This window comes from Diospyros lotus, chromosome 1 (assembly GCF_014633365.1).
Source record: "Diospyros lotus cultivar Yz01 chromosome 1, ASM1463336v1, whole genome shotgun sequence".
Lineage (NCBI taxonomy): Eukaryota > Viridiplantae > Streptophyta > Magnoliopsida > Ericales > Ebenaceae > Diospyros > Diospyros lotus.
Genome location: NC_068338.1, coordinates 42,331,486 through 42,344,959, shown reverse-complemented (window position 1 = coordinate 42,344,959; position 13,474 = coordinate 42,331,486). Strand labels below are relative to the sequence as shown.

At 35.0% G+C, this 13,474-nt stretch overlaps 1 protein-coding gene across 29 annotated transcripts in view; it reads left to right on the top strand.

Moving 5' to 3' along the window:
- Positions 1 to 13,474, top strand: part of LOC127802299 (5'-3' exoribonuclease 4-like) — a 55,299-nt gene that overhangs the window by 29,484 nt on the left and 12,341 nt on the right. For 5 of the 29 annotated variants that reach the window (XM_052338063.1, XM_052338208.1, XM_052338192.1 and 2 more), the window contains 8 exons: positions 5,717 to 5,793; positions 5,864 to 6,055; positions 6,221 to 6,340; positions 6,549 to 6,611; positions 6,702 to 6,854; positions 6,941 to 7,105; positions 7,316 to 7,393; positions 8,186 to 8,272. The exons of 3 other annotated variants lie outside the window; for them this stretch is intronic. In XM_052338063.1, coding sequence (XP_052194023.1) covers positions 5,717 to 5,793; positions 5,864 to 6,055; positions 6,221 to 6,340; positions 6,549 to 6,611; positions 6,702 to 6,854; positions 6,941 to 7,105; positions 7,316 to 7,393; positions 8,186 to 8,272 — 935 coding nt within the window. 21 more of the 29 variants (XM_052338046.1, XM_052338151.1, XM_052338135.1 and 18 more) reach the window with 13 other exon arrangements.

The following is a 13,474-nucleotide window of genomic DNA, read 5'->3' as shown; positions in this document are numbered from 1 at the left end:
CTCAATCAAACTTCATTTATAACGAAATTAAATGGATGGATGAAGTTTGAGCATAAGACAATTGCAAATAAACTCAATTGGTCTTTAAATATTTTACAGGGATAAAATGGACATTTAATTCATTTCGATTATCATTTCATTAACCAAGTTTGTACAAGTAGCAAAGCCTTTAATGGGCCTGTTTGTTGCAGTTTAAAAGTTGTAACTTTTAGCTTCTAACTTCAAAAAAATTAGGATGTAGTGTTTGTTTTAACTTATAGAATTATAACTTATAGTTTCTACTAGCTTTTAGAAGGGGTAGAAACTCGCTCTTTCAAAGCTGAGATACCCCAACTTTTACAACTTCTGCTTAAATAATTACATTTTTATAACAATTTTGCCCTTATTTTTAACAAATAATTACCTTTTTATCTACGCAATCATGGGTTTTTCTTCTCCACGGTCATCTCTATTTTCAGATCTCTTCCTCTCTCTCGTCATCTTCCTCTCTCTCTGTACTTTAATTAATTTTTTTATAACACTTGAAACTTATACATTTACACTAGTTAATTTTTAAATTATCGTTCTATAACTACAAAGGGTATTATGGACAATTATACAAACATAAGTTATCTTACAACTTATGATATCAAACACCACAACTATTTAACCACAACTTTTAAGAAGTTGCAACAAACAGGTTCACAACTTATTCTAAGTTTTAGAAACTATAATCTAAGAAGTTATAAGTTATAATTTCTTTAATTAAGGTGTAACAAATAGGGCCAATACAGTACAACTTTTATTTACTATTAATATTATTATTTTTATACATTAATTGATAATTACAATAAATTCAAAAGAAATAAAACTCGTTATTATCTTAAACATCAATATATATGTAATTAGCAAAAAGTATTATATAATCAAGAAGTATTAATATATATAATTAACAATATGTTATATAGTAGGATCTTCACGACACGCGTTAATTTTTAAATATATATATTTTACATTTATTTGGTTAAAAATATAAATTTATAATTTTGAATTTTATCTGTACATGATAACAGTATATGCTATTTGAAAATATTTCTGTGACCATAATTTCAATAATAAAAAATACTACACATGTCATACGGTTTCAGCTGTATATTACTTTTTTTGTTTTTTAATAAATTAAATTTACATATAATGTAAAAAAAAAAAATGACCTCGTGGGTAATGCAGTGGTACCTGTTCAATATAAACCCCTTAAGATTAGGCATCTATGCCAGAAGGGTATTTGTATAAAGTATACAATTGGAAATAAAAAAATACATATATCGTGATACAAGAAGATCAAATATTAAAAAAATAATACAATTGGAAGGTGGGCCACTTGGCCATTTGGTACCATTTCAAGGTTGAGTCGGTTGATATGAAGTACAGCTGGGGATGGACGATAATTTGATTATGCGTGTTGACTTTTGTACTGCTCTCTGTACTTTATTTGCATTCCTACTCCACCTTTTGGTTAGTTGCGAACTGGCCAATTTTGAATCATTAAAATTTGTCTGGCGGTGTAATTAGTTTTTGTTTTTCCCTTTACATTTTTTTAATCATTTATTCTCTTTAATTTTTTAAAATAAACAAAATTAAACAAGAAAAAGCACACGAAGGCTTATAAAAGAACAACCTAAAATATAACTCGCAAGAAAACAAATAAACATTACAACACTCTCGTTACGATAAACAACTATAATGAGGGATATAAATAAAAAATATATAATAATGGAATTACAACAATAAATATCTTAAATACACAAAGGACCTTACAGAACAAAAGATAATATTGAAAGAAAAAATGCAAAGTTAGAACCTGTTACCCGCCAACAATAACTTAATTCTACAATAAAATTTGACGTTTTAGCAAATTATTAAATTTCATGATGTTAGATTTAAAGCTTCAGTAAATGACAAAATTGGCCCGTTAATGGCCAACAAATAGCCACATAACGATTAAAAGGGGAGGAGATAACTATTAATTTTAATAACCTCCAACCACTAAAACCAATCCCATTTTGAGATGAAATTTGATGCATGAGGAAATTGTCAAATACCACGATATAATGCTAGTTGACTGCATGAAGGATACAAAATTGGTTGAATGAAACTATTAGACTATCGTAAACATGGTACGAAGGAAAATGAGAAACGAGACAAAGAAAATGATGTGGAATTAAAGAATGAGATAAACCTGATTTTTATGCATATAGTTGTAAAGGAATATCTTAGGATGACAGAAAGAGTTAAAGGAGCCTTAGTCAAAAGACTTATATAACAAAGAGATTCATAGACAAGATGATTAGCAGCACATGCAATGTCATGAAAGGAATAAAAAAAAATTAAATAAATAACTAGGGAAAAAAAAAGTCAAAATACACCAATAATAGACAAATGCAAAACTTTGTAACGTGAAATGAAATAACATAAAAGGACAAATAGGTATAAATAAAGATTTGGATATCGTAAGCAAATCGAGAAAAGGATCGTGCACTATCATGAAAGTATTTAATAAGTTAATATCTTATTTAATAAACATGACTATGTTCTCATTTTTATTTGTCATTATCCTTCCCACCCTAAAAACCAAGTTAGTCGACATACAAATTCCTCGTTGAAGCATTTTGTTATATTATATCATTTTCTTGTTCTCTTAAAAAAAACTATTACAAGTTGAAAAAATATAAGATGTTAGATCAGCGGTTCCCATGTATAAAGAAAATAAAAAATTAAAGTAAGATGAAAACAAAATATTTTGACCAAACACGAATTGTGAGAGTGAAAATAACCTGCGATCTGCATCTGTAAAAATTGTATATATAGTAAAAAATAATTATTTTGTTATTTTACGTGAAAGAGACAACAAATTTAACAAAAAAATTGGTCACAAAAAACTAGTTGAGAGACGTTGCATTGGTTTGGAGAGAAATTCAAGTCATTGTTAGTTGAAGGTTGTGTCTTGATGGGCATGGAAAAGTATCTACATGCATTAAAGTTTGATTGTTTAATAAGTATAGCTCAATGATTGGGAGGCTAAAGTAGATATGACAACCCACAGTAATAATGAATTATGTGTTTGTAACATATCATGTAATAGCCTAATTAAAATTAAGACAATAATTTGTCGTAAGTTATATGATACCACACTAACATTAATATTAATGTATTATAACATTAATAATAATATCCTCAATAGCACAATAATTAACTGAATACCCTATTTAATAGTTTAATAATACTAAATTAATAAATATATTCTTATTATATTACTAATAAGTTCAATTTTAAAATAATGATATCATGGAAGTTATATTTATAAGTACTTATGAAATCACAGCACTAATCAATTGGATATTTATTAAATAATTGCAAGTTAAGAACATTTAATTTGGTATAGTGATAAAATATTTAAAAATTTATAAAAAATATTAAAATTTAAATTAATGTGATAATTTAAAAGACAAAATTATTGATAAAAAATAATATTTAATTGAAAGATAAGTTTCATATAAATTGCATCGAATGTCTAACCTTGAGTATGTATAAATTACGATCATATTTAAATTTAGTGAAAAACTCACTCATTTTTTAAGATTAATGGAACAAAACTATGGCATTTCAAGTGAAATAAAAAAAAAAAACATTCAAACTAAACTTAATTGCTAAGTATGATTGAACTCTTTTAATACTCTTTACCTGCTTATGTGATTCTACCGCGCGCGCCATCAAATCTATGATTGATAGTAAAATTTCACATCAGAATATCCATTGAAAGCTCCGCTACTCGGGTCAGGTCCAGGCGGTTCAACATTGAGTAAAGCCGTACCAAATCACTGTAGCATCGGCGCTGCCATATCTGTGCCGCCGAACGGATCGCCGCAAGCAGCAGCGGTCATGGGAGTGCCGGCTTTCTATCGGTGGCTAGCGGATCGGTACCCTCTGTCAATCGCCGACGTGGTAGAGGAGGAGCCTCGGGAGGACGGCGATGGCGTCCTCGTCCCCGTCGACGTCTCCAGACCTAACCCTAACGGCTTCGAGTTCGATAATCTCTACCTCGACATGAATGGGATTATCCACCCTTGTTTTCACCCCGACGGCAAGGTATGAGTCTACTTTAATCTCTTTCTTGGAAGAAATCTACTTCAATCATACTCTTGCTATGGACCTCGACTTCGTCTTTAGTGTTTGACAGGTAAATTTAACACACATTGTGTAGGGGAAGAACGATCCACCGTTTACTTTCTTCTTCCTCTTTGTACATTGTTTAATATTAACGGGGATTCATAACTGGGCCTAGGAATTAAGGTATATTGGGAAACAGTTGGCACGATTGTTGGATTATGCATATACGTAGTTGAGAGATGGGTTCAGATGATCATCCTACAGTTTTCACGCTGCAGGCAAGGTATGAGCTACGCTGTATTATGAATTATCCCCACGTATATACACACACACACATGGGAGGAGAGGTTTTTTGTACTAGGCTTTGAGGTTTAAGTTTGTTTTTAAATATATACATATATATTTGTATGGATTTATATTCGCTGCATGAAGAGATGCGCATATTAAAGCTCATAGTGTTAGTAATGTTGGATATTATTGATGGACAATTTGGTACTATAGCATGAAATTAGAACTGGAACCTAACAATGTTTATTTTAATATCGCAAAGTGAGATCTATTTGGAGAATTTTATGGATAGAATTTATCTGTCCGTGAATTATAGAGGTGAATTTAGCTGTGAAGTGAATTTGAGGCGAAGTTTGGGCCATTGGGTACTAGTAAGTTGACCCAGGCCATGTATTGGATTTTGAGGCTTGTATTAGTTGTTTTTAAATCATTATCTAGCTTGTCTGCAGACTAACTGCTTAATGCGAGTGTTGTGGACATTAGAGATTGTACAGAATGTTTGACTTATTTATAACCATATATCTCTGTTGTCATATCTGCATGCACTGTCGACAAAGGAAGCTTATACGTATCTTTTTGAACAAGAGGAACACGAGTTGGAGATTGCTGCCTAACTTGCAACGTAAAACCATCTTAGAAAGCTATAATTTTTGGTTTTCGTTGTCTGTTCTACTTACAGCTGTCACTGAAGGCACAACACTTTTCATCTGAAAAAAAAAAGATAAAGAAAGGAGATGCTAACCTTGATGAAGGTTGTATTTTAGACTATGTTTCTACTGTGATTACCGAGGGTCTCTTTTCCAAATGGTACTTCCAGAACATTACTACTTATCCTTGCATTAATATGCATCAAGGTAATGAATTATGGGCTACAAGGATAAATGGGATTTGGTATATTTTGCTTAGAAGTTGCTTGTACTAAAAAATTATTCCACGTCGCTGACTGGTAATGTCATCGGGAAATCTGTATGGGTTAATATGAAACTGCCTTATTATTTTGAAAATGAATTCTACATCACTTTTCTGCCTTTCTTTTGTATCTGTACTTTGCTGGTCTATTAATGCGACACTGTATGAGGATACATTCTTTGCCATTGCAGCCTGCACCAGCCACTTACAGTGATGTATTTAAATCAATATTTGGTTATATTGACCATCTATTTTCACTGGTTCGGCCAAGAAAGCTTCTTTATATGGCAATTGGTGAGATACTCTTTCCAGAGTGCCTTCTTAACTTCCTAGTTACTCCAGGACTCAGTCTACTTAACCTTTAACTCTGCAGATGGGGTTGCTCCAAGAGCGAAAATGAATCAGCAACGCTCCCGGCGGTTCAGAGCTGCAAAAGAAGCGGCTGAAGCTGTAAGATTATTTTGTTCTTGCCATGCCGAATTGTAGGGAAGGACAGTGAACTTTTTCTTTTCATCTTTAGGAAGCTGAGGAGGAAAGATTGAGGGAGCAGTTTGAAGCTGAGGGAAGGATTCTGACTTTTAACGAAAAGAATGAAACATCTGATTCGAATGTTATAACTCCTGGCACACAGTTCATGGCTGTGCTCTCAATGGCACTTCAGTATTATGTGCAGTCTAGGTTGAACCACAATCCTGGTTGGCAGGGCACAAAGGTTTGGTAGACTGGTTTCTAGATTTTTCTCGTTCCATTTGTCCCTTGAAGATGATTACTTTTCCATGCAGCAATCCCTTCTGTTTCCTTTTTCATACTTCTGGCTTTCGGGATGCTTTCTCCGTGTTAGTTTATTTATGGGGCTGCATTGCGTGATTATTTTAAGGTTATTCTTTCCGATTCAAATGTTCCTGGTGAGGGTGAACACAAGATCATGCATTACATCCGACAACAACGGAACCTTCCTGGTTTTAATCTGAATACGAGGCACTGTATCTATGGACTGGTAGGCATGATTTATTTTTTAATTAGTGAAAAAGAACTTCCTTGGATTCTCTCTCTCTCTCTCTCTCTCACACACACACACACACACACACACACACACACACACACACATCCTAGCAGGTAACTTAAAGGGGGTTGATTTTACATGTCCATTGTAAACTTGCAATCTGGTACTTTCTATGTGAACAATGTAACTTTATCTCAAGCAGGATGCTGACCTGATCATGCTGTCGTTAGCTACACATGAAATTCACTTCTCACTATTAAGAGAGGTAGGTGGCTGCTTTTTAAAATTCCCTTGTATTGCCATCTTATGTAATAACCATGATTTCTTTACAAGCCTGTTTTTGCTGATTTTATAGGTGATCACTCTGCCTGGGCAGCACGAGAAATGTTTCCTTTGTGGTGAAGTGGGTCATTTTGCTGCTGAGTGCAATGGTAGTCCAAATGACCAAGATAAAGATGTTAATGGTAAGGTCATCGAAAACACACCAATTCACAAGAAGAAATATCAGGTTGGTTAATAATTTTTTTATGCTTTATTTGAAGTTTTGTTTTGCCCGTTCTAATTTCAATGTTACAAAACTTTTTGTCTGGCCAGTTCCTCAACCTCTGGGTGTTACGTGAATATTTACGATATGATATGGAAATTCCCAACCCTCCATTTGAGATCAACTTTGAGCGATTGGTGGATGATTTCGTGTTTCTATGTTTTTTTGTCGGCAATGATTTTCTTCCTCATATGCCAACACTAGAAATTCGCGAGGTATGTGACTGACTGGGAATCTGTATGTAGTGGTTTACAGTTGAAGTCATGGGTTGAACTTCTCTTTGCACCTTTTAGATGTTATAAACATTTAATGTCCTTTCCATATAGAAATTGACCAGAACATTGTCTATGGTATTCTTATATGGGTGCTGGAAACATATGCCTATTGCACCGTGTTAAGTAAATCTCACTTATTTTCTATTTCAGGGTGCTATTAATCTGCTGATGTACATATATAGAAAGGAGTTTGCTGCTATGGGAGGTTATCTTACAGATGCGGGTGAGGTAATGTTTTTCTTTTAGTATTTTGCTTAACTCCTTTTCCATGTTTTCTTTGTTTCTCTTTACACATGGCATTTTAAAACTTACCACTTCTAAGGCCTTGTAGAAAAGTAAGGTTGCTCATTTGTGATTGGAAGGTCATGGGTTCAGGTTGTGGAAATAACCTTTTTTTTTAAAACAATAGTTAAGTTGTTTACAAAAACAACCCTCCCCTGACCCTCATGAAGTGGGGAGCGTTGTGCACTGGGGATGCCCCCGTTACCACTTTTAGAACATAATATTCTCATTGACTACACCCATTTTTAGAGCATGTTTCTTTGTATCCATATATATGGATCAACAACATAATTGGACTAAAAAGAATTTTGCTGAGTTACAATATGTACTTGCAGTTATGTGATTCTTTTGATTGGCTCGTGGCTAAATAACCAACCAAGATGGATTGTTGGTGTTTAGTTTTTTAGTTTCATTGAGCTCTTCATTCCCTCTGAGTTCATTTAATTCCTTCTCTAGACTGTGGGAGTGTTCCTGGGAAATTTTCATTTGCAAGTTAAAAGAAGTTAGACACTCTCAGGTCTGATAGAATATTTCTTGCAGAAAATCTGGATTGTAAAAAATTTTGGTACTCTGATGACCAACTTATATATGTTGAAAAATATTATCACAAGATAATGCGATTCAAAACCTTCTTATTATGTGGAAAGACTTCTGGCATATTATCCATTTTGATCAGTCTAGAATATGGTATCTATTTTTCCTAAAGCTTGTCCTGAAGTCTGTAATTTACATTTTCAGGTTTTGGTAGACAGGGTGGAACATTTTATCCAGTCAGTTGCAGTATTTGAGGACCAAATCTTTCAGAAGCGGGCTCGTCTACAGCAGGTCTTTCTCTATCTTTCTTGCATGCCTAGGATGCTAGTAGAAAGATGTGTATATTATGATGAAGCTTATATTTAGTTTTTAGTTCAGTAAATATTGCTACTTTGGATTTAATTTTTGCTAGTGTAACACTATCTCATCACTCTCTAGTTTTGGAATTTTCATTCTGCAGATTCCCTTATCTAAATTAATGAGGTTTAAGCTTTCTCCTACTGAGTCATGGACTTTTTTTCGGTTGATTTGGTTCATGTCTTCTTTTTATGCACTTAGTGTTTGCATATGTAATCGGAAATTGTTGATTCCCGGCCAGAACATAAGGAATGTTTGACTGGAATCATTCCTTAATTTCAGGGATTGATTGGCCAAATCATACCTAGTTTAGAGACTGATTTTAATAAGTAATTACCTACCTATCTTTTTTGAATACTTTCCTATTTTCTGTACAGTCAGCCTTTTCTATTTTTCTGTACAACCTATCTTTCCTAGTTTAGCACAAATGTAATTTTTCCTATGGTGTAGATTTTTAACCCTATAAATAGGGCTGTACCACACATGTAAAAGATAATATAGAGTTTTATTTCTCCTATTCCTCACATGGTATCAGAGCCCTAGTTTCACTCTTCTTGTTGCCTTCATTATCTGATTATTGTGTGCCTTCATCACCGCAATGTTGCCTTCATTGCTTTACTCTCTTTTGGCCTTTATTGCCTAATATACCTACCAGCTATTGTTCCATGTCAGAAATCTCTAAGACAAACACTCCTATGGCTGGAGTAGATGTTGCTCCATTTGAACAACCACTTGCTAATACTCCTATTAGTGAGCTACAAGAGATGCACTATTCATACTAACTGGATGGTAGGAACTATCTCCATTGGTCTCAACTGGTAAAAACTTTTTCTGAAAGGCTGAGGAAAGATAAACCATCTGATTGGACCAGCACCCCAGGCCTCTGATTCGGCATTCGTTGCTTGGGACGTTGAGGACTCAATGTTGATGCCCTGGCACTGGAATTCTATGCTACTAGAGGTAAGTAGAAACTACATGTTTTTGTCTGCAACCAAGGATATTTGGGAAATAGTAAAAAGAACCTATTATAAGGTACAAGGTGCCTCTATTATCTTTGAGACTAAAATAAAAATAGGCAGTACCAAGTAGGGATCTCTATCGGTGACTGATTATTACAATAGAATGAATGGTTACTAGCTTGAGTTAGATCACTATCAAGACATAAAGACGTTGTGCAGTGAAGATGCTACCGCTCTTACTTCCATACTTGAAAGGGACATAAAGATGTTGGCTGGTCTCAATCATGAGTGGGTTCAAATCCTTGGCAAGGAAAAACTTCCATCTCTGAATGAAGTTTTTTCAATGATCAGCAATGAAGAACATAGAAGAATAACTATGCTTGATGAACCTAATCCTGAGGGCTCAACCATGATTTCCAACAAGGTGGATGTCTCACGTTCCAGGTCACACCAAGGAAGAAATGACTCTCACCCTAGACAACAACAACAAAGTCTGGAAGGTTTGTGGTGTTTATACTGCAAGAAACCAAAGCACACCAGAAATACATGTTTCAAACTTCATGGAAAGGAGACTGTTTTAAATAGTTTGGGAGGCTTCCAAAATCTACAACCTAGAAATCAAGCTCAAGCCCATCTCACAACCAAGGAACCTGAGAGAACCCCAGAAAAAATATATACTACTGCAACTTTTGAATTGGGTGAACTCATTGCAGAAGAAATTCGTAAGCTGAAATCATTCCTGAAAACTATTCAAACTGGTTCTTGCTCTCTAGCATAGACAAGTACATGTCTTAATTCTGAGAAGTTTAATACTTCACAAACTGTTAGAAATGGCTTATGGATTCTGGATTTAGGAGTTACTGATCTCATAACCTATGACTCAATTGTTTTTGAAACCTATAAACTTGTATCTAGTTCCAAAAGAATAACTATAGCCAATGTCACATAGTTCCTATATTAGGTCAGGGAAGTGTTATACTCAATGCATCACTCCTTGTTCAAAATGTTCTTCATGTCCTTAACCTTTCTACCAACCTTATTTCTATTCACTAGTTGACCAAAAACCTTAATTGTCATACTGTTTTATCTCCCCATGATTGTGTTTTTTAGGAACTGGGCATAGGGAAGATGATTAGGGCTGCTGAGGAATGAAATGGGCTATATTATTCGGGAAGGGTTGTGATGTTTCTAAAGGGGACTAGTCTATTCGTGCCTACTCATCCCAAACTACACCTACCATGACTAAAATCTAACTCCATCATTTTTGTTTAGGCCATCCTCTTTTCTGTTTGCTACAAACTATGTTTCCTTCTTTATTTAAGGGTTTAATTGTTACTAGCTTTCACTATGATGTTTGTGAATTCTCCAAACATCACCAAGTGTCCTATCCAATTAGTAATAAACTTTCTTCCATTCCTTTTTCTTTGGTGCATTTTGATGTTTGGGGACCATCTAGGGTCCCTAATTATTCTGGGGCTAGATGGTTCATTTTATTTATTGATGATTGTACTCAGATGACCTGGTGTATCTCTTAAAAGATAAGACAACTATTAGTACAATTTTGCCATTGTTCCATAAGATGATTTCCACCCAGTTTGGGTCCCTTATTAGGAGATTTTGTACTGATAATGCAAGGGACTATTTTAATCAACATATTCATCATTTCTTTCAGCAAGAAGGCATTGTTCATGAATCCACATACATTGATACTCTCCAACAAAATGGAGTTGCTTAAAGAAAAATGAGACATTTACTCATTGTTACTCAAGCCCTCCTACATCATCATCATCTGTTCTCAAATTTTTTAGGAGGAAGCAGTTTTAACTACTGCTCACCTCATTAATCGAGTTCCTTCTAAACTTCTCCAAAACCAAAATCCATTGCAATGTCTTTCTTCTCACATTTTGGATGTCAGTCTTCCTACCTCTCTTCCTCTCAAAGTTTTTGGTTGTGTGTCCTTTGTTTATAGTCCTAAACAACATAGAGACAAATTTGATCTTTGGAATCTTAAGTGCATCTTTCTTGGTTGCTCTCCTACCCAAAAGGGATACTAGTGCTATTATTCTCCTTCTCAAAAACTCTATGTGTCCAAGGATGTTACTTTCATTGAAACTCAACCCTTTTTTGATTCTTCTCTTCTTGGTCGGGGGGGAGATTGTCAGTGGTGACCTTCCCACTTTGGATTTGGCCCTTTTAAGATAGCCAGAAATAGAGCAAGCCATAGATGAACCTTAACCCAAGCCTGCCTCAAACCCTCACGTTCTTGATTCCTCAGTTTCAGGTTTTGGTGAGCAGGACACACAAGAACAGGGTGACTCCCCTACAACATAGCCATTCTTGCCACCTACTGTCAGATTTAAAGGCTCTCCCTATACACAAGAGAAGATGTCAGCCCATTTCGAATTCCTAGCGTGTGCCAATATCTGCTCCTAGTCTAGGTATTGAAATCACTCACCTATTTATTCCTGTTCTATTCCCAGTGATTTGGACTTACCTATTGCTATTAGAAAAAGGGTCTAGACGTTGTATACAACATCCACTGGCTAATTGCATTTCCTATCATTGGCTCTCACCCCAACATAAAAGCTTCTTGTCTTCTCTTAATGCCATTGCCATTCCTAAAACAATTGAAGATGCATAAAAGGATTAGAATTGGACACAAGCCATGCAAGAAGAGATGAGAGCTTTGGAAAAGAACTAAACTTGGGATATGATGCCGAGACCAAAGGGAGTAAGACCTGTGGGTTGTGGATGGGTGTTTAATTTAAAATGTAAGGCAAGTGGCACAATGAAGAGAATAGAGATATAAGGAATGGTTGGTTGCTAAGGGTTACTCACAAATCTATGAAATAAATTATTTGGAGACCCATGCACTGGTGGCAAAGATGGCAATTGTCCGGATTCTCCTATCATTGGCTGCATGTTGTGGTTGGCATTTGTAGCAGTTTGATTAAAAAATACCTTCCTCCATGGTGATTTAGAGGAGAAAGTTTTTATAGAGCTACCACCAGGTTTTAATAAAGAAGCTTTAAGCAGGGTGTGCATGCTAAAAAAGGCTCTCTATGGGCTTAAGCAATCTCCCAGAGTATGGTTTGACAAATTTACTAAAACTATGAGAAAGATGGGAAACCGGCAAAGCAGGGGAGATCATACCCTCTTTATTTTAATAGAGGGGAAGGTTATAGTTCTGTTTGTGTATGCGGATGATATCATAGTGACTAGAAATGATGTTGTTGAGAAAGATGGGAAACCGACAAAGTAGGGGAGATCATACCCTTTTTATTAAATATTTAATATAAGGGAAGGTTACAACTCTACTTGTGTATGTGGATGATATCATAGTGACTAGAAATGACGCTTTAGAGCAACAATAGCTAAAAGAGAGCCTTGCAAGAGAATTTGAGATTAAGGATCTTGGTAAACTCAAGTCATTTTTTGGGAATAGAAGTAGTCTACTCCAAAGAAGAAATCTTACTTTTCTAAAGGAAGTTATCATAGATTTATTGAAAGAAATTGGGTTGTTAGATGGAAAAACAGCTAACACACTAGTGGAACCAAATCTCAAACTAGGTGAGTATCCCAATTGTCAGCCGGTGGACAAAGGAAGGTATCAAAGATTGGTTGGTTGCCTACTATACTTATCTTATACTAGACCTGACATTGCATTTGTTGTCACAGTTAGTTTATGCACAATTCAAATGAGGAACACATGCAGGCAATCGAAAGAATTCTATGTTATCTAAAGTCCACACTTGGGAAAGGAATTTTTTTCAGATCGGGGAATGACCTAGTTGTTGCAGGCTACATAGATGTAGATTATGCAGGTTCTTTGGTTTATAGGCGATCTACGATCGATTATTTTGTGTTTCTAGGAGGGAATTTAGTGTCTTAGAGAAATAAAAAGCAGAACATCATTGCAAGGTTCAGTGATGAGGTAGAATTTCAAGCTATGGCCCTTGGAATGCGTGAATTATTATGGATGAAGATTGTTTTGGATGACCTAAGGCTTGCCAGAAGTGGACCAATCAAGTTGTTTTGCGACAATATGTCAGCTATCAATATTGTTCATAATTTAGTGTAACCTGATAGAACAAAACATGTTGAGATAGATCAACATTTTATAAAGGAGAAGCTCGAACCTAGACTAATTTGTATTCCCTTTGTCCCATTCGAAAAC